The sequence below is a fragment of the Grammomys surdaster genome, unplaced genomic scaffold (assembly GCF_004785775.1).
Source record: "Grammomys surdaster isolate TR1022 unplaced genomic scaffold, NIH_TR_1.0 125769, whole genome shotgun sequence".
In the NCBI taxonomy this organism is placed as follows: Eukaryota; Metazoa; Chordata; class Mammalia; order Rodentia; family Muridae; genus Grammomys; species Grammomys surdaster.
In genome coordinates this window covers 1,309,925-1,330,943 of record NW_021620600.1, presented here as the reverse complement: position 1 = coordinate 1,330,943, position 21,019 = coordinate 1,309,925, and the positions used below count along the sequence as shown (strand labels likewise).

General features: G+C 53.6%; 2 protein-coding genes across 2 annotated transcripts in view; one reads left to right on the top strand and one right to left on the bottom strand.

Moving 5' to 3' along the window:
• Nucleotides 1-3,818, bottom strand: part of Kdelr1 (KDEL endoplasmic reticulum protein retention receptor 1) — an 11,842-nt gene extending 8,024 nt beyond the window's left edge. The window contains exons 1-3 of the mRNA XM_028788889.1: nt 3,518-3,818; nt 2,763-2,863; nt 2,432-2,590 (exon numbers count right to left, since the gene is read on the bottom strand). Coding sequence (XP_028644722.1) covers nt 2,432-2,590; nt 2,763-2,863; nt 3,518-3,608 — 351 coding nt within the window. The 5' untranslated portion in view covers nt 3,609-3,818. The remainder of the gene's footprint in view (nt 1-2,431; nt 2,591-2,762; nt 2,864-3,517) is intronic.
• A 2,386-nt stretch (nt 3,819-6,204) lies between these two features.
• Nucleotides 6,205-21,019, top strand: part of Grin2d (glutamate ionotropic receptor NMDA type subunit 2D) — a 35,424-nt gene continuing 20,609 nt past the window's right edge. Inside the window, exons 1-7 of the mRNA XM_028788895.1 lie at nt 6,205-6,915; nt 9,965-10,446; nt 14,223-14,842; nt 18,329-18,443; nt 18,781-18,992; nt 19,218-19,386; nt 19,984-20,137. Coding sequence (XP_028644728.1) covers nt 9,991-10,446; nt 14,223-14,842; nt 18,329-18,443; nt 18,781-18,992; nt 19,218-19,386; nt 19,984-20,137 — 1,726 coding nt within the window. The 5' untranslated portion in view covers nt 6,205-6,915; nt 9,965-9,990. The remainder of the gene's footprint in view (nt 6,916-9,964; nt 10,447-14,222; nt 14,843-18,328; nt 18,444-18,780; nt 18,993-19,217; nt 19,387-19,983; nt 20,138-21,019) is intronic.

Sequence of the window (21,019 nt, the reverse complement as noted above, 5' to 3'; positions counted from 1 at the left end):
ACAAGCTAAGCCACATGCTTCAGACATAGATGACTGGGACCAAGTATGTGTGTGTGTGTGTGTGTGTGTGTGTGTTACAAGCTAAGCCACATGCTTCGGATATGACCTTAATCATTTCTCTCCAGACACAGGAATTTTTTAGGATCTGTTTTTACTTTTATTTATGTGTATGTCTGTATGTCTATACAAGTGAATGCCACATAGACAGTGGGTACCTGTGGAGGACAGAAAAACAGCACAGGACCCCCTGGACCTAAAGTGATATGTAGCTGTGAATGCCTGATCCGAGTCAGGTCCTAGGGGCCAAATTCTACAAGAACAGGGAATACTCTTACCTGCTGAGCTGCCTCTAGCCCCGAATCTCAACTTTATTTTGTTTCATTATTTGTATGATTATTAATTCACTCATTCATGTGGGGGCAGGGTCTCACTATATATTCTTGGCCTGGCTGGGAACTCACTGAGATCTACCTGCTTCCACCCCAGATTAAACACAGGCACCCTGAGAGCTATGGGAGACAGGCTTGTAATCCCAGCTCTTGGGAGGCTGAAGCAAGAGTTTTAGTTTAAACTGATGGTCATTCTGGCCTACACAGCAAAATCTTGTCTTAAAAAATTTTTTCCCCTCTTAGAGTGTACTGTTTACTAGCATAGACTCAGAAGACAGTCACCCTCTCTGCCCATCCCACCTCAGTCAGTCTCCCAACCAGGAAAATGAGTTGAGTAACCCCGACTCGGCTGTGATAGGGAATAAATCAACCATTGAGGTAATGCCCGTGCCGCGCGGTGGTAGTGGCGGATTTGCAGTCAGGGTCTAGCTGGGCTCCCACTACGACAGCCACCCTCCCTCTGGTACTTCTGCGGGCCTGTGGGCCAGTGTTGACTTTAGCCTGCACAGTGCTTTTCCCAATACATTTGGAGCTTTTCACAGTAGCAATATCATAGCCAATGAAGTTTATCCAAGGTGCAATTATTGCTAATTGAAAACGTTTCCCCTGGTGGGACACGCCTTTAATCCCAGCACTCAAATTCAGGAGACAGAGGCAGGCAGATCTCTAGAGCTTGAAGCAAGCCTGGTCTGGTCTACAGAGCATCCAGAGCTACAGAGAAATCTCATCTCAAAGACATCAAAAAAGAAAAAAAAAATTTTTTCCCAATATCCCACCATGGCAATTTGCACCAGTAATTTTTGACAATCTCTGTGGAGACTTAAAAATAAGAGAGAAGGAAAAAGAAAGAAATATATCTTGAATATATGGCTAAAACTTTAAAGCTAGATCTTGTCCCAAATTTCAGCTTCTGTTGAAAACAGAAGCTTCTTTCAGGACTCCCAAATTTCAGCTTCTGTTGAAAACCTCAGCCTATCTGACCCCCCAGGGCTGGCTCCTGTAAGACAGGAACGGGCTGCAAAGGGAAGGACTTCCAGCTGATGATTCCCGCCAGTCCATGAGCTGAACACATATAGACCCAACCAAAACACCAAAGGGTTAAAAATCAAAACATCTACCACCTGGAGGTGGACAGACCATACACGGACTAGCCAGTCCCTCAACAAATGCTGACTGGTCCTTTCCCATCTTAAACACACTAACGTCCCATCACAGCTGAGTGGGCTGGAGTGCTCAGTGGTACAGAGGACCTCAGCTCCATCCTGCACCTTACAGAAGGATGCTAAGAGGTACAGACTGACTGCATCTTGTCCTTTTACCTGCTGTCAGCCTTTATTGTCTGAGTCATTCCCCCAGCCTCTCATTTCCCCATTTTACAAAAAACCCAAGTGTCCACTGGTCCACAGCCCCACCATCACCTGGTTGAAGAAGCAACCTTCCAATCCCTGTACCTCAGCTCCAGAGTCTCTGTACACACCTAACAGGAAACCCTGAGCTCAGTAACCCTCTCATGAGCCATCTTACAATGGGGAAACTGAGGCAAAGAAAAGACAAGTCACAGGCTGAAGTCATTATAGTAGAAATCAGAGCTCCCAATCAGGGGCAGTGACATACAGCTATAATCCAGGCAATGAAGCAAGAGGATTGTAAATTCTAGGCCAGCCCCTATCTCAAAAAAAAAAAAAAAAACAATGATTGACAGTGGCTTGAGGGCCAAGCACTGGCCTCACACACACAAGGCCTAGACTAACCCTCAGCAGCCCGGTTCTTACAGGACTAGGCACCCTCGGACATTCAGACGACTTAAGGATCCATTTCCTCATCTGAAAATGGGGTGACACTTTATAGGAACTCAGCTGGCCAGCGTACATTAACTGCTCAGAGCAGAACATGCTATGCAGTGCTGTGCCTGTGTTCACAACATCTGCCACCTTGAACCTAGACCGAGCATGTAGCTCCTGAATGAGGAAGACACCTGACAGGGCCTGCTGTCAGACACTCTGCCCCTGCCCAACCACTACACAGTCCCAGCAGAAACCTACCTCCAGAGGGGTGAAGTCATGGTTGACCAGGAATGCCAAAACAGCAGTAGGAACAACGAGGAACTCCACTCGGAAAGTGTCGTGGTTCCCATCGTAAGTGGCTTTGAACTTGCTGTAGATCATCCACACCGTGGCAAAGGAACAAGCTATGTAGACCACCTACGATAGGAAGGTACGGGGCACCTCAGCTCACAGGCAGGGCCTCAGGTCATGAGTGAGAAATCATGTTTCCAGCCCACCTCCCTCAGACCATATGTCTAGGCCTCTTTAGTACTCTTCCCTGATCCCTGGCCACGGGGGGTGGGGTGGGGGGGGCTGACTGCAACTCTACCTTCATGCAAGTGTTGTAGAGTGAAATGTAGTTGGTGAACAGGTCCAGATATCGGGCAGTGAACACCACGGCAAACAGGACTTGGCTCTTCCCTGAAATGCCTGGTTGAGACAGAGAATGAGGGGCAGGGTGGGGGGAGCTGGAGGTGGGCTACTTGGGCAATAAACTAACATGCAGCGCCTGGGCCAGCCGGCTGGAGCTCTAGAACACAGCGATCCCCAAAGGCCTTTAAGCCTGTGCACGGCCCTTTCCCACCATCCACAGCCAGGGGGCAGCCGGCCCCAAAAATACTACAGACCGAGGCTCCATCCCAGGCTAGGCCTCATCGGTACTTCTGTCTCCTTCAGGTTCCCCTGACAGTCTGGACCTACATTGGGACCCAGGGAGAGCCCTTCCTGACTTCAACCTCCCAGTCGGTCACCTTCCTCCCGCTCCCTTCCTGGCCTTCCACAGTCCACGTCACCAACTCCCAGCCACCTCCCCGCCTGCCATGGCTCCTGGTTCCCAGTCCCGGAACACCCATAGCTGTCCCAAAGGGTGCTGCAGAAGGTTGAACTGAGCGCCCGAAGCCACCCCCACCAAACTATGTGTACCCCTTAGTCTAGGGAAAGGGGCTGACACCCTGGTGACCCTAGAACTACAAGAGCGATCCCCAGCAGGCAGTCCGGGAGGACTCGGACCTGCGGAGCTCCAGCCTTCCCGGTGCCCCAGGGCGGCCCGCTCCCGCCCCCTCTCCGCGGGGGGGGGGCTCTCACCCGCACACGATCGGGACTTCCAGATTTTGAGCAGTAACAAGATGATAGCTAGGAGGTGGGAGAGGTCTCCCAGGAATCGAAAGAGGTTCATGACTGGGGGACTCGGGCAGGGCTGATCTGGGAGAAAGCTGGCTGGCCGGGCTGCCCCGGAGCTGCGGTGCTGCTGGGTTGAGGGCGGGAGAGAAGCCCTTCGGTAGCTCAGCTCCGGGGAAGGGGCTCTGGAAAGTGAGCCGAGGCCGGAGCTGATGGTAAAGCTGGCTGGGAGAAAAGGGAGGAGGGCCGGGGTGGGAAGGGAGGAGCCTGGGCTGGAGCACCACCCCAAGGGCGGGTTGACTCTCTGGCGCCCTCTGGCGCCTTCCATCTGCCTTGCAGAGTCGTACCCAATAAGCTTTCCTCAGCCTTCTACTAACTGATGGAAGGGTCTTTCGGGTCCGTCATTCCCAGGTGCCTTCTCTTTAGTAAGAAACTGTAAAGAGTCCCCTAACCTCCGATTCTTAAGCAGGAATCCTCGAGTTTTAGTTCTGAATCTAAAGATCCTAGTGCTGCCTTGGGTGATGGTGCAGGCTGTAATCTTAGTACTGGGAGGATGAAGCAGAGCGACCCCCAGTTCCAGGTCCAGGCCTCCACAGTAACAGCCTATTCCTGCGCAGGTTATTAATACTAAGAGTAACAACAACAATCCTGGAGATTAAGAGGGTAGACTTCTGGCTTTGTCTGTGATCTCTAGTCCCAATCCAGTGAGAAGACCCAGGCCCCACTGCCACACACCTGGAGATCCAGATCCAGTCTTTGCCTCTGCAATCCTAACCCTGACAATCACTTTATTGCTCAACATTCTGACCTGGGAATCTACACCCATAACCATAACCCCATCCTTCTAAGACCCAAAATGTCAGGTCCTGATTCTTTCAGAAACTGTCAGTATGCCCTGTGTCCTCCCACATCTTAGGGAATGAGAAGCAGGGTTCCAGAAGTGGGCATGAGAGCAGAAGTCTATACGATTGCCACAGGCCTACACATTCATATTCTCCCTTTTCCTTGCCCGCCTCTTCTCCCACCTCAGCTTCCATTCTCAGGGATGCAGTAATCCTGAAGCACACTCCTCCCATGTTACAGATACTAAGGACTGTCCTAACAGAGGCAAGATGGGCAGGTGACTTCATGGGACCTCAGAGACCTCAAAGGTAGGGTTGTGGTTTAAGATTGCTGTGCCTGTGACAACGAAGGCAGTTTTCCTCCAGGGAATAGAGTACTTACGGTTGTGAGAGACTAGTCCTGATCAAGTGGTCCCTCAGTGAAGAACTTGCTCAAAATCTGGCCCCCAGTATGAGAGAGAAGGACTAAAGGGGGGACCTATGGTCTGTTATCTAGAACCCTGGTTCTGAGAGAACAGGGCCAGGCATTGGACCCCAAATCTGAAACAGGAGATCCAAAGCTTGGATTCCAGGGAGAATCTGGACCCTTGGTTTGGAGAAAGGATAGCTGGGATCTAAACCCCTAGGTCACAGAGAATAGTGCCAGAATCTGGACTCCAGGCCTGAGAGAGAAGGGCTGGGCATGGACATCTGGATCTGAGGGAGGAGGGAACTGGGAGCCTAGCCCTGTGGGTTTAAGGGGAGGGCTGCAGTCTGCGGTAGGAGGACTGGGGTCCAGCCCCATCAGTCTAGGGGGAAAGAACTAGGGTCTAGTCCCTTGGATACGAAGGAGATGGGCTGGCATCTGGACATCTGGGTCCAAGGGATAAGGGACTTGGAGTCTAGACTCCTGGTTCCAAGATAGTCAGCATGCATCCTGCCTCTGAGGCCATAAAATTCACAGAACGGGTCTTAATATGGCAGATGTTGAAGTGCAGAAGAGAGACGGGGGCAAGTGGCAGTGACCTAAGCCCTCTCTCTAGGTCTCAAACTGTCTGTACCAGGCGGTGTCCTTGTCTATCTACCTCTGCTTCCTCCCATTTCATTGCAGCCCCTCAGTCCCATGTCCCATGAGGAAAACAGAGGCTTCAAAATGGGGTAAGGGCTGGCCCCCTCCCTCAGATCTAATGGGAGGAGGGGTCCCTAGGGAAGCCAAGGCGGATGGGGGAGGGCTGTGGGTCTCCTGGCAGGGAGGGACGGGGACTGAATGTTAATCGCATTCTGAGTGAGTGTGCGAGAACAGCGAGTGTGCGAGTCCCTCCCGCTCTGGCTCCTGCAAGCCGCGGCCGCTGCCGTTGCCACCAGCCACCCTCCGCCTGCGCCCGCAGCCTCCTCGGCCAGCAGCGCCCTGTTGAGGGGTATCAGCCTGGGTGGGTCCGCCTGGCCCACAGGGGTCTCTCGTGCTACAGCCGTCTGCTAGGTGAGGATGTGTGTCTTGGTGTCAGGCTGGCTGGTGGGGGGGGTGTGTCTGTAAGGGCTGCAGCGGCGGTAGCTGAGGGAGGAGGGGTCTGTCTGTCTGGACCGACCCTGAGCCTCCTGCCTGCACCTCTCGGACCCCCAATCGGTTCCCTGAGCCCCCAAACCTGGATGGATGATGTGCACCTGGGTTCTGTGCCTCCTGCCTGCATCCAGCCGAGTCTCTGTGTGTCCCCGGATGCCTGTGTCCTCCTGTCTGTCCAAACAGCCACTGAGAGCAGCGACAACACGCCCATGTTGGGGCCCTGCGCAAGCGTGTGTGTGTGTGTGTGTGTGTGTGTGTGTGTGTGTGTGTCTCCCTCATCAAGCTCCGGGGGTGTTGAGGGGGAATCCCGGGGAAGTGAGATTGTGTGTGTGAGCATCTGCATGTGTGTTTCTGCCTGAGCTTGAGAGTAGGGGCACTAAAGGGGGGGTCTGGAGGTGGCCAGGCAGGGAATGGGCAAACAGTTCTCCTGATAGGCAGCCTCACGCTCCTTATAAAACATACACACGAGCCACTGGCTTCAGAGGTGACCCAGACAGACAGACAGAGACAAGGGAGGGGTGCTGAGAGCACAAAGGGGGTGCCAATAAGCTAGGGAGAGGTAATGGGACATGCCAGCCAGGGGAGGAGCCCGGACTGAAGCTGGCAAAGGGGGGCACCCCAGGTGGGTGGAGGGGGATCCCCATGGGGTCAGGCCACAAGAGGACACCCCAACAGCCTCCGCAATGTCCGGGGCCCAACTTCCAGCGCAACATGTGTAGCCTCGTCCTTGTCTAGTCTGGTGGCCGCAACCTTGGGGTACAGGGCAGGGCAGGATCAAGAAGAGGAGGGACACAGCCGGGACAGGCAAAAGGTCCCCGCCACTGCCGCCTGCGCCGCCGCTGCTGCTGCTGCTGCCTCCGCTGCCGCCCTGGGCCTGGCCCCCAACCAGCTCCCCAACACTCGACGGAATTTTTGGGTCTCTGGACATTGGTTCCGGTCCTGGCCCCCCAGCAATTTCCCCCAAAGAACAGGGTCATGAAAAGGTAAGGCCGGGGCAGGGGATGCAGGGGTGGGGGTGGGGATATGGCCCCCTCCAATCTAGGGCAGGAAAAGTTGGCCAGGGACCTCGAGGAGGGAAGGGGTTTGCAAGCAAACCAAATGTCTCTGTCCCCTTGTCCCTCAGGGACTGTCTTCCATCTGCTTGCGCGCGCTCTCTCTCACTGCCCCTTTCCTGGGTTTCTACACCTTAAAACCACCCAAGCCTCCTATTCTTCTGACATGTTACCCTGTCCCCAGCTGCGCATAGCTGAATCCCACCTCTGTCAGTCTCTCCACCTCACCTTCTCTATACCCCTCCCTGCATCAGTCTCCTCATGCCTGGCTATCCCTCTCTCCTCTCCCTTTCCCCTCCCACCTCAGAACTATGAGTCTGCTATTAATACCCCTGCCAAGGACCTTGAGGGCGTCCAGTGACCGGCACCCAGCCCCAAGCAGCCACCCCTTCCTCAAGGTTCTGGAATGCCCTTCCAGGATTGGGATATTGGGATGGGGACGTGTGTGTGTGTGTGTGTGTGTGTGTGTGTGTGTGTAGTGGGGAGACAGGAAGCTCCTATAGCACAATGAGGGGGAGCTGTTGATCGAAGCTTCTTCTCATTCCCATGATGGATTGGGGGCAATGGAGACACAGAGATCCCCTTCCTCCTTATACCGTGGACAAGATATGAGGGAACAACTGGGAAGTTAGAGCTAGTGAACTGCAAGGATGTTGGGACTGATGGGGTCTGAGGCAAAAGGGGGGGCTCCTTAAAGGAGAACAAGACAGGAACCAAGACTCCTAGGAGTTGGGACAGGATGAGGCCAGGATGCTTGGGCCCTGAGAAAGATGAGTGGCTGCAGTGCTGGGTGAGGTGGGGTACCTACCAGGTCAAGTTCAGTCAGAAATTTAGGGAGGGCAAGCACTCCTGACAGAGCAGGCTGGGGGTGCTTCTTAGGCCCCTGTAGGATGGAAATAGAAGGCTAAACTCACAAGGTGGAGGTCGGCATGGACTTTGCCAACCCTGACGTGAGCTCTGGGGACTTTGCTTTCAGAGGACTGATAATGGGTTACAAGGGCTGGGTAGAAAGGTTGCCCTCAAGAACCCTTTATGTGAAAACACTGCCTCCCGACAGGGGTGGGGCTCAGGCTCCCCTCCTAGGCCTCAGAGTGACAAGGACCTTGGACCCCCAAAAAACAGAGGCTAGGGTCTGAGAAGTGAAGGAGGGGCTGACAGCTGAGCAGCCATCAGGAAGGGAGAGAGCCAGTATTAACCCCGCGGGGGCCAGGCCACAGCTGTGCGTTATTTTGGGGAGAAAAGGGGGCTATTCTGAGCAGGGACTGAGCCAGCTGCTTGGGAAGGAAAGGCATGGAGACGAGGGAGAGGCGGGGGTATGGCCTGTAGGAGGAGACATCCCCTTCCCTGGGGAGACAGGGTCCCAGGACCTCCAGAAAGGTGGAATGCTGATTTGAAAGATGAGGTTTCCAGTCAGGGTAGGGGGTGTGGGCCTTTACCCCAACCCTTGCTGTCTAGAGTGGACCGGCCTGTGCTACCATGGCAACCAGACAGGAGACTGACAGCCAGAAAGAACCCTCTGTATCTGGACCCTGGCCCGTTCAGGAAGCCCCCAGTGCAGGCCCTTGGAGCTTTATGGGGGCAGAGATCAGGCCCCCAGGGCCTCCTCCTCAGACCCAGTACCCAGGAACTTGGGATCCTAGCCCACCCACCCCAGGCAGCTAGTATTCAACAGGGGCCACCGGAGGCAACACTCTTCTTCCTTTAATTTACTAAATTGCTCTGGGCTGGAAGCCAGGGACACCCCCCCCCAGTTCTCCACAGCTGTGCCCCCCAACCCCAAGACTGGCCTGTGACTCAGTTTCATCAAGAATGAAAATGAGGGGGCAGGGACAGGAGGAGGGGGCTAAGAATGGCTTGGGGTGGTGGGTATTTTCTCTCCTTGGATACCCAACTAATTTCTCCCCTCTCTCTCCCCCATACACCTGGCCCCTTTCCCTCTCCCGTTTCCCCCTTACTTTCGCCCTTTTCTTTTCATTCCCTCTGCCACCTGGCTCTGCCTTGCTTTCATGTGTGCTGGGCACCTCCCGGGTGGGGGTCTGGGCCTTTGCCTTGCCTCGCTATTTCTGTCTTCTCTGTATTCTGTTTGCTCTGCTTGTCTTTCTCCATCTCCTTCTTCCTGAGGTTGGTGTGTGCCTGACTCTGGGTGGCTGTGGGTCCCTGCCTTGCCTTCTATACCCCGCAACTTTCTCATCTCTCTGCCTCCCTGTATTTCTCTGCATCTCTCCTTGCCTCACTACCATCCTCCGCCGTGCTCCCTCTTCTGGGTCTGTGTCCTGTGAGCCCTGCCTTCCCTCTCCCTTCACTCTTTTCCCCTCTCCGTGACCATCTCTCGCTGTCCCCCTCTCCTATGCTCTCACTCTGGTTCTGTTCCTGGTTTTTGTCCCACCTCTGGGTCTCTTTCCCATCTGTACGATCACTGTCCATTCCGTGCCTGCCTTCTCTCCCCACCCCTCACCTCTGTATCTTCCCTGACCCCATTACTCACCCCCTCCTGCCTTTGTGCCTTCTGGTTCCCACATTCCGTTCCTCCATCTCATCCCCTACCCCTCCCTCTATTTGGATTCCATCCTTTCCCTTCCACTCCCTCCACTGCCTTTCCCGCTGTCTCTTCTTGTCTCTGGTCTGTGTGTGTCTCTCTCCTGCCTCTTTCGCTCTCTGTCTCTCCATTTCTTCCTGTCTCTTGCTCTTCATTTGTTTCTCTCTCTGCTTCTGCCGCCGCTCCTTCTCTCACCCAACTTTCCCCTCTCATCCTGACTCTGCGTCTCCCTCACTATCTGGGTCTCACTGTCTCTGTCACCTTCCCTATCTCTGTTTCTCGATCTCTGTCTCCTCTCTGTGTCTCGCTCTGCCTTATCTCTGTCCCTCATCTCTGTCTCCCTCTGTGTCGGCCCCTCCCTCTCTCCATCACCCAACCTTCCCCTCTCGCCCCGTCTCTCCTGTGTCTCCCCTCGGGCTCTGCCCTCGCCTCCCGTCCACGCAGAGGCCGCCCGGCGGGGCCCGCAGGCGATGCGCGGCGCCGGTGGCCCCCGCGGCCCTCGGGGCCCCGCTAAGATGCTGCTGCTGTTGGCGCTGGCGTGCGCCAGCCCGTTCCCGGAGGAGGTCCCGGGGCCGGGCGCGGCCGGCGGGGGCACGGGCGGGGCGCGGCCGCTCAACGTGGCTCTGGTCTTCTCGGGCCCGGCTTACGCGGCCGAGGCGGCGCGCTTGGGCCCGGCCGTGGCGGCGGCAGTGCGCAGCCCGGGCCTGGACGTACGGCCCGTGGCGCTGGTGCTCAACGGCTCCGACCCTCGCAGCCTTGTGCTGCAGCTCTGCGACCTGCTGTCGGGGCTGCGCGTGCACGGCGTGGTGTTCGAGGACGACTCGCGCGCGCCCGCCGTCGCGCCCATTCTCGACTTCCTGTCGGCACAGACCTCGCTGCCCATCGTGGCCGTGCACGGCGGCGCCGCGCTCGTGCTCACACCCAAGGTGCGCGCGACCGCGGGGGGCGGGCCGGCCTCGGGGCGGGGCCTTGCGGCTCGGGGCGGGGCCTTGCGGCTCGGGGAGGGGCCTGCTCGCGGTCAGGGATCGGACGTTTGATTGATTGACTTGGGGCAGGAGGTTCGTCGAGGGGCAGTGCCTGCGTAGGCTGAAGGGAAAGACTCTGAGAGGCGGGACCTATGATAACTTGGGGGCGGGTTTTATCGAGGTTGGGGATGTTTATAAGGGCGGAGACAGTAACTAGGGGGTGGAGCCGTCCGTTGGTCGGTTTCCAGGTTGGTGGTTAAGAGTCAAGTCTGTATAGTGAGGAGTCTTGAGTTGAAGAGATGTGCTCTATAGGGTTCACAGCACCTTTCAGGGGTCACCTACAAGTGTCAGATAGATCAGTAATCAGGAAGGAGGTGGGTTACAGTGAGGAGTGAGGAAAAACCAATGGCAGAAGAGATAGATTTTAATGAGTGATGACAGTGTCAGAAACTAGAGTTATGGATCCTGAACCAATGAGGGGAAGAGTCAGTTGGAAAGGAATGGGGTTCAGAAAGAGGGAAGTCTAGTAAAGAAGCTGTGTCCAGAAAGGTAGAGACAGGAACCATGGGAGAAGTTATTTAGGTACTGAAGGAGGGCACGGGCACGGTGGGCAGTCAGCTGGAGGCCTGGAGCCTAGAGGTCTAGGAATGAGAGCAGAGCCATGCATTCTGACAGGTGGACTGATGAAAGGCAGGCCCAGCCCAAGGACCCAGCTAATACTCAAGGAAGGAGAAAGGGAGGGATCCAGTGGAGAAGACGGAGGGTAGACCCATTCCAAGCAATGTGATGAAAGGACTTTGCTGAGAGAGGAAGTAGGCCCTTGGAGTGGGGTTTGAGAATGAGCTTGTCAAACTGTAAAGGTATGGAACTGAGGATCTTGAACCCAGAGAAAACCAGAAACCTGAAGTGGAGTCAGGAGAGACTGGCCTGGTGGTAGCCTGGAGAGAGGCCTGCCTCCAGAGGCTTGGGTAGGGACAGTGGGTTGTGGTAGGTTTTTGGTACCAAAGAAGAGACATGGACTAGGCCTAATTTACAAACTTAGAAAGATGACACGTGAGAAGGGGTCCACTACATGTGCAGCAAGTGAGACCTGGAAGTGAGAGAAGGATGGAGCTGCCTGGGTGGATGGAACCTGATCTAGCCAGTTGCCAGCTAGGAAGGCCTGTGGCCTTGTTCCCAGAGTACCATTGCATCCCAGGGCCCTCAGGTCTGTCCAAAACATTCTGGGAAACACCTCGCTCTGGCTTCTTTGTTATTAGCTAGATTTGTAGACAGATTTGTAGGCCTGGCTGCTACCTCCATAGAACGCTGGCATACATGGTCCCTTGTGCTTCCATTGCTGGTGACTGTGCCCCCAATGAACATTGCCATCCACTCTGTGTGCAGTCTGTCACCTTCAGGGACACATATAGTTCCTTCAGTGCCCTTGTGTGGAAGAAAGTGTTCTCCTTGCTGCTCCAGCTGTGCTACAATGAATGCCAAGGCCTAGACCCTTCATAACCATCCCTGCTGAGGGATGAGGTCTTCTGGGAGTCTCCACTGCATGCTGGGAAGTCCCCTCTTTTCAGGACAGCTGTCTTGTATCCAGCACTAAACCACTGGCCTATGCCAAAGGAGAGAATCTGATTGCTGTTTGCATGTAGTTGCAGGAAGGCTTGTGAGGCCTGGGGTCTGTTTAGTTAGGTTCAGGATTATACAACTGAGTTGGGGGAGGCCCGGTGTGGAACTTGATCTCTAATGAAGGAAACAAACTAAGCAACAGATCGTGAAATCTGCCCGAAGGGAAAGCAAGAATGACTGAGGCTAAGGCTCCCTATGGTAATCAAGAGAGGTCTCCAGAGGAGGTGGTGTCTGCACAGGCCCTGAAGGATGATAAGGGCGAGCTAGGCATGAAGGAGCTGAGGAGTGTGTCCCCAGGAGGGACAACTGTTAAGGGCGAAGCTTAGAAGAAGCATTATGTATGAAAACAGTGAGGCAGAGTGGCTGCAGCCGACGAGAAGCTGAAGATGCAGAGGAGCTCAGACGGGCACTGAGGCTTGGTGCGTGCAGGGCCCCGCGCTTGGAGTTTGATTCTACAGTAGAGTCATTGGAAGGTTTTCAGTTGAGAAGTTATGTGTTCCAGTTAATATTCTGAAATGATCCCTTTGGTTGCTGTTTGGAGAACAAATGAAAAGACATGAACGGGGATACAGAAGTGCCAGAGAGCTGCAGATGTCTAGGCACAGGCAACCGTGACGGCGAGCATGGGGCGGAGGGGGGTGCGGACGGGGCCATCGGAAAGACAGTCACTAAGATCAGGTTAGAGCACACAGCTAGGAGGTCTTGGAGGTGGTTTGCATGTAAGTACAGGGAAACAGAAAAGGATGGGCCAGGGCTGTACTTGCCTAGCATGGTAAGGTCCCAGGCCCCACCTCCATGTAAACTGGTGTAGTGGTGCAGTGCATACCTGTAAACCCAGCACTCCGGAGGGAACAAGAGAAGTAGAAGTTCAGAGTCATCTTCTGATTTATTTAATGATATATGAGATCTTAGAGGGAGGGAGGGAGGCAGGGAGGGAGGCAGGGGGGAGTTTGGCTGGTTCTGCTGTAGAGAAGGAATTAAAGAGAGTCAGGAAATTGCTTTTGACATGCTGGTTCCTAGATACTTGTGGAAATCCTGGGTCGGGGATGGAGACTTGTGGAATTGGTTTGTCTGAAGCTCACAGAAGCAACCGGTTGTAACCAAGGATAAGAGCCTTGGGCACAGTCCACTGAACACCTGCCGTGAAGAAAATGGCCAGTACCTGCTTCATCCAGCAGGCAGCTGCAAAGCCGCAGGTGGCTGTTGAGCACTTGCATGGTGCAGCTGAGGACCATATATATATTTCTTCAGTCTTATTTAACTTTAATTTGAATAGCTACACATGGCTAGTGGCCACCATGCTGGACAGTGCTGGAGACAATATTTAAGCCCATGGATCTAAGTGACAGAGAGGGCACAGAAAAGGAAAGAGAAATTCATTAAAACACTCTTATATTTATTTATATTTGGTTCTGACTGAGGAGCAGAGGCCAGTAATAGAGGCAGAAATGGGGGACATGAGCTCAGGAGGGAAATTAAAGGGCCGTCACTCCACTGCATGCTGGGAGTTGTAGTCTTGCTCTTTGCAACTGTACATCAGTAAATGCTGGGAAGACATGGGATGAATTCATGGTGGTGATATCACATGCTGTCACCAGATAAAACCCTCAAACCTCAGCAGCTCACCCCATAAGTTTCTCATTCATATAAAATCCAAATAGGGGCAAGGCAGTGGTGACACACACCTTTAATTCCAGCACTTGGGAGGCAGAGGCAGGCGGATTTCTGAGTTTGAGGCCAGCCTGGTCTACATAGTGAGTTCCAGGACAGCCAGGACTACACAGAGAAGCCCTGTTTTGAAAAAAAAAATCCAAATAGGAAGTCCTGACTGGACTTCTTGTACATGCTGAGCAGAACAGGCAACATCCTGCCAGAGACTGTGAGGCCCTAGGTCTTCTGGGTCTCTACAGCTGCCCTCAGACAGGAGAATAAGGTTCAGGGTGAGTTTTTTTTAGGTGAACCTGAAAGAACTCAGTTATGTGGCTAAACATGACCCAGAGGAAGCCAGTGGCTCAGAAGGAAAAGGAGCCAGGCCTGGTGAGCAGCCGTAGTGTAAGGTGTGGTGGCACTGGCTTAGGCAACTATGGTCCGCTCACTGGTCCTCCCTGTTCCCACAGGAGAAGGGCTCCACCTTCCTGCAGCTTGGCTCCTCCACAGAGCAACAGCTGCAGGTCATTTTTGAGGTGCTGGAGGAGTACGACTGGACATCCTTTGTGGCAGTGACCACGCGTGCCCCAGGCCATCGGGCCTTCTTGTCATACATCGAGGTGCTGACTGATGGCAGCCTGGTGGGCTGGGAGCATCGAGGAGCGCTGACACTGGACCCCGGGGCCGGTGAGGCCGTCCTGGGCGCACAGCTCCGTAGTGTCAGTGCCCAGATCCGCCTGCTCTTCTGTGCCCGCGAGGAGGCAGAGCCTGTTTTCCGGGCGGCAGAAGAGGCCGGCCTCACTGGGCCTGGCTACGTCTGGTTCATGGTGGGACCCCAGCTGGCTGGAGGCGGGGGCTCCGGGGTCCCTGGGGAGCCCCTTCTTCTGCCAGGAGGTGCCCCACTGCCTGCAGGGCTGTTTGCAGTGCGGTCTGCTGGCTGGCGTGATGACTTGGCACGTCGAGTGGCTGCTGGTGTGGCGGTGGTGGCCAGAGGTGCCCAGGCCCTGCTGCGAGACTATGGCTTCCTGCCTGAGCTGGGTCATGATTGCCGCGCCCAGAATCGCACCCACCGCGGGGAGAGTCTGCACAGGTGAACGGCGGGGAAACTTGGCGTGCTAGCTCATCAGTGAGCTGGGATGGAGCTCATCCAGGTTCTGATTTCCTTTTCTGTAAACGGGTGCAACTGAGTCTCCTTTCTGGGGTTCAGCCAGGTAATTTGGAAAGCACCTAATATACAGATTTTGTCATTATTTCATGACTTCAGGATCTGTAAACTTAAGGCTGAGCATGGTGGTGACAGGCCCTCTAGGAGTAGAGGCAGAACTCAGTTGTTCAGGGTCGTCCTTGTATACATAGCAAGTTGGAGGCCAGCCTGGGCTGCATGAGACCCTGTTTCAAACAAATAAAGCAACGCAAAACAAAAATTTGTAATTTTAGTTCATTGTGGCAGCACAGACTTGCTATCCCAGCAGCAATCTGCAGAGGTAGGCAGGAGACAGGGATAAAATATCTAAGACAAAAATATTACATATATATGTACATATATATATATTTTTTGAAGTCAAAATATATCCTATAACTGGTCAGTTACCATCTTTTAATTGACAGAGATTTGGGGTTTGTTTGCTTGTTTGTTTTGTAAGTAAAAAACCAGTGACAATTAATAGCATCTTAGGCTGGATAAAATAAATCACCATGAGGTGAGTCTCAGTGATAACAAGACCCAATGATTGAGCAGCCAATGCAAGGCAGAAATTTGTTCCTCTGTCACAAAACACCCCAGAGATGAGTCTGGCAGTCCTGGCTGTCAGGAAACTGGGGATCCATGTAGTAATTCCGTGTTTCCCTACTCTGCACAGTAGAAGCGGGGTTGTAGGCATGGCAGAGTGAGCCCAGGGAAGGGGGAAAGCTGTAGCAGAGAGCACCTTTAAATGATGCGGAGGGCACAGGACTCCCATAAGTAAAAGCGTTGTCGCATGGCCGGGACTGACATACTGGTTGTACAGGGCACATCCTTTTTGGTTAGTTAACATCTTCACTGATTGGGTAGGTTCCCGCTCTGTGCTGTGCTGACTATTTTAGTACCATCCCTGCATGTGGCCTGGATGGGCTGCCAAGGAGGCTGTCACCCTTATTGTGACCATGGGTCCAGCTTACACCCTGTGATGTTGGAAGGAAACTGAGTGTCACAGCATCTCTGTCTCGTAAAGCTTTGGGAGTGGGGACACTGTGCACACAGTGACCACAGCAGAAGGAATCAGTCTGGGAGGAGGTGGGTGCAGAAGAGGACCTAAGTCAGTGGGGACAACTGATAGCATCAGGCCCCCAGAACAAGAGGGTGAGAAAAGCATCCTGCGTTCATAAATACCGAGCGCCTGCTAGGAACTAGGGCTCACGCTGGGCCCTGGGAACACAGGGATGAATAAGACCACAGATTTCTTCAAAGAATGCAGGAACCTAAAGAGGTGACATACAGGGATGGGAATAATGGCCACACAGTGTGAAGCTCGCAGTAATGGAGAGAGCAGCAGCCTTGGAGAAGATGGGGGAGGAATTCTGCCCAACCAGGACAGTTTCTGGTTGCAAAAAAGCAGTCTCGTTTAAATTTTCCCAGGAGAAAGAGGCTTCATTGGAAAGATAAACATGCACTGAACAGACTCCAGAAATTGAGGCCAAGTGCCGGCTCTCGACTCTTTCATCTCCCGATTTTGTCTTTCTGACTCTAGTCTCCCTCCCCTCAGGCTCGCTCTCCCCAGCACTGTTCAGATCTTAGTCCATACTTTCTCCTTCCTCATAATTTTAGATTCTACAGGTCTCACTGTAAAAAGAGCACCCCAAGGGAAGACGGGTTGGTGGCAATCAGCCCCTCAATGCGGGCTGTGTAACTGGGGGGTAAACTACAGTGTCAACAGTGTCAGGAAGGTTTCCTGGAGGACAGGATCCAAAACTGAGACCTAAGGATGAGCCACTGAAAAACCCGTTACTGAGAATCTATGTGCCAAGCACTGCTCTAGGCACAAAAGAATCCTAGTTTGGTGTGGTAGTATATTCCTCTAATCCCAGCACTCAGACAGAACTCTATGAGTTCAAGACCAGCCTGGTCTACATAGTGAGTTCCAGGCTAGCCAAAGCTATATAATGAGACCTTGAATCAAAAAACTGAAAAAAAAAATTAAATAAATTCCCTGCCCCCACAGAGCTGACAGTCTAATGAGGGAGAGTGAAGGAGGGGAACAAGCAATGAACAGGCCAAAAAAGAAAGAGCTGTCCACAGGTGGCAGCCTCCAAGATGAAAATAAAGTGGGGGATGTAAGACGAGAAAAGCTCAAGGGGTTAGGTGACACCAGGTAGGTAACACTTAGAGGCTAAACTAATGTAGAAAGGGGAGGAACTGGAGACATGGCTCAGCAGTTAGGAGCACTTGCTGTTCTTGCAGAGGGCCCAGGCTGGGTTTCCAACACCCATATTGCCATATTGGGTAGCTCACAACCACAAACACATACACACACACACACATATAACTCAGCATTCTCTTCTGGCCTCCATGGGCCCCTGCACACATGGGTGCACACACACACACACACACACACACACACACACTTCTTTAAAATCAGTGTACATAGATGAAGCTGAGTACTGGAAGATCTGAGTGAAGAAGGTAGAGCAAGGCCTTGGAGCCACAGGGTTTCTACCATCTCTGTGGGTGGGAGTAGACCAAGGGGGATGCAGGCAGGGCCTTCGGGCTAGCTTCAATCTAAGTGTGCTCAGGAAATTCACCAGACATGAGAACATTCATTCCAGGCATGATTAAAGCATACAGAAAGACTCAAGGATTTGAAAACAAAAAAACAAAACCATAGGCAAACACAGGGCCTCCATAGCACAGACCAGATGCGGGGCTGAGGTGACAAGGCCAGGAAGGTGGGCGTGACCAAGCTTGGCCTGTGTGCATGGTTGTACAGCTCAGACTCTGTTCTGGCATTCTGGGAGTGGGAGGCAGACAAGAAGTCAGCTCTAGGCGAAGAGACTCCTCTAGGTTGATATACAGACTGGAAAGCCAGGCAGGAGGCCAGGGGAGGGTCTAGGAGGACTGTAGCCAGTGGAAGAGAGGTGGGGAAAGAAGAATGGAGCTTGCAGACTGGTTGGAGGGACAGAGGGAGCATCTGGCTGGAGAGATGGTGTGAGGAGAGGCTTGTACTCTAGTATAATGAAGGTAATAGGAATCCAGAGTTTCCCGGGGAGCTTCATCCCAGGGGAACAGATGAGTTGTTTTCAGCTTATCGAAACTGGTCTAGAAGAGAGACAGGGTTTTTTAGGTACAGCCCAGACCTTTAAAGGCCTGGTGGCATGACACCTGTCCCACAAGTAGTGGGTCTTAGAAAGAGGCAAAACCAGAGCGTACAATGACTGAGGTATTAACACCAAGCTGAGAGCATGGGACCTGGTCCTAAGGGTTCTGGCAACTAAGGGGGGAACTTGTGAAGACTGGGGATGGTCAATAGAAAAGATACTCAGCCCTCAGCAACCAAGGGACCCAACCCAGGTCCTCATGTGGCCCTCCCTTTCTCCCGGCCAGGTACTTCATGAACATCACCTGGGACAGCCGAGACTACTCCTTCAATGAGGATGGCTTTCTGGTAAACCCGTCACTGGTGGTCATCTCCCTCACCAGAGACAGGACATGGGAAGTGGTGAGTGGCCAACTGACCCCAGTTATCTGTGGGAGAGTACCTGGACCCCTGGGTCTAAGGGAGAAGGGCTGGAGGGCTGGACCCCGGTGTCTGAGGGAGGAGAGACAGGTCTGGGCTCCAACATGCTATGGAAAGTCATAACTGAAGGCACAGGTTCTGGTCTGAAGGAGGAAGGAGCAAGGTATCTGGGTTCTGGAAGAAAGTGGGACACATAATCCTTGGTTTGAGGGAGGGGAAAGAAGACCAGGACACCCTGGAATGCTCCCAGGAAGCATGGCAGTATGACTGTTTTGTTTGTTTGGTTTTGGTTTTTTTGTTTTGTTTTGTTTTTGCCAAGGTGGGCAGCTGGGAACAGCAGACCCTCCGCCTCAAGTACCCTCTGTGGTCCCGCTATGGCCGCTTCCTGCAGCCAGTAGATGACACACAGCACCTCACTGTGGCCACGCTGGAGGAGAGACCCTTTGTCATTGTGGAGCCTGCAGATCCCATCAGCGGAACTTGCATCAGAGACTCGGTCCCCTGCCGGAGCCAGCTCAACCGTACCCACAGGTGACAGCCCCGCATTCGCCCAGTTCAGCCTCAGAATCCTCTTTCTTTCCCCAGAAGCACAGCCCCTCAGCCCTCCAGCTGGGTGACCTGGGGGAAGCCAAGAAATTCTTAATCTTCATCTCCCAAGAAAGCGCTATCCATAGTTTTAGCAGCTGCTTGTCCCTAACCTCATGGGAGAGCCTAACAGTGGTCCCCAACCTCTCCAAGCCTGGTCGCTCCCCGCAGCCCTCCGCCTGACGCTCCCCGCCCGGAGAAGAGATGCTGCAAGGGTTTCTGCATTGACATTCTGAAGAGGCTGGCGCACACCATCGGTTTCAGCTATGACCTCTACCTGGTCACCAACGGCAAGCATGGCAAGAAGATCGATGGCGTCTGGAATGGCATGATTGGTGAGGTAAGACAGGCGGGAGTACAAAACCTGTGGGAGGGGAATCTTGAGGATATAGGCCAAGAGGAGGGCGTCCTGGAACAGGGGGCGTGGTCAAAGGAGACTGCGGGCTTGGTAAGGGCGTTGTGTGAGGTGTGGGGTCACAGGCCGAGGACACCTTCGGGGGTAAGACCAGGATGCTTGGGGCAGGGCCAAGAGAATTGCCAGTTTATGGGAGGCGGTCAGAAGAAGGGACGTTGGAGGACAATGGAGAGAAGGGCTAGGTGGGTGGATCTCCTCGGGAGGGGCGGGACTAGGGGGAAGAACTCATAGGAAGGGGTTTTGGAGGGTGGAACTCCTAGAAGGGGGCGGGGCAGGAAGTCTGGATCCCTAGACCTTAAGCAAGTGATGTTGGGACAGTGGACGGGATAGAGGAGACCTCTTCTGCTCCTGCTTCTGCTCTCTCTCTCCCTTACTTCCCTTACTCCTCTGTTCCCCTCCTCACTCATCAACCAGACCTAGCCTGTCTCCCACACCATCACAGTCTCCCAGGGCCAGGCTTTGCCCAGCGCTGGCCTCTGTCCTCTGAGCTGCTCCCCTTGCCAACTCCTCGATCCACCCCAGGTGTTCTATCAGCGTGCGGACATGGCCATCGGCTCTCTCACCATCAATGAGGAGCGGTCAGAGATCGTGGACTTCTCCGTCCCTTTTGTAGAGACAGGCATCAGCGTCATGGTGGCACGCAGCAATGGCACTGTGTCCCCCTCTGCCTTCCTCGGTGAGCCAGCCAAGACTGAAAGTCATACTTAGACAAGGCTAGAACGACTGTCTCTAACACTGTGGGCCATGGGTCCCATGAGGTGACATCACTTCGAAGCTTCAGGTTCCTGATCTGTAAAATGGGAGAGATACATTGCCTGGCAGGAATTCCAACTGGAAGTTCAGCAAGCCTGCGCTCAGGAACCTTCTCTTGCCATGCCTCTCACAGTTCTGATCCTGGGTTTGCACCCCGTTGTCTGGGTGGTTGTTGTTGTTTTTATTTGTTTGTTTTTAAGAGAAGGTCTCTCTATGTAGTCCTGGCTGTCCTGGAACTTAGAACTCAGAGAGATCTGTCTCCCTCTGTCTGGAACATTTTGACTGAACTGGAGTTACAGACAGCTGTGAGCTGCCACGTGGGTGCTGGGAATTGAACCTGGGTCCTCTGAAAGAATACCCAGTGTTTTTAACCACTGAGACATCGCTCCATCCCAATAATTTTTTTGTTGTTGTATTTTTGGGGGTGAGGTTCAAGACAGGGTTTCTCTGTGTAGTCCTGGCTGTCCTGGAACTAGCTCTGTAGACCAGGCTGACCTCGAACTCAGAGATCTGCCTGCCTCTGCCTCTCGAGTGCTGGGATTAAAGGCTGGCAAGGGGGCTACCACAATGGTCCATGACAGAAAGGACAGAGGTGTGCAGAAGCACGTCAGCAAGGGCAAATATTTATGGATCTGGATGTGACCAGGAAGCCACTTATCAACTCCTCATCTGGGGACAACAGAATTGGGCAAGAGGACAAGGCCAGCAGGTCACAGGTCATGTCTGTTGCCCCCTGTTCTTGGCAGTCTGAACAAGGCGAGAGAGAGAGAGAGAGAGAGAGAGAGAGAGAGAGAGAGAGAGAGAG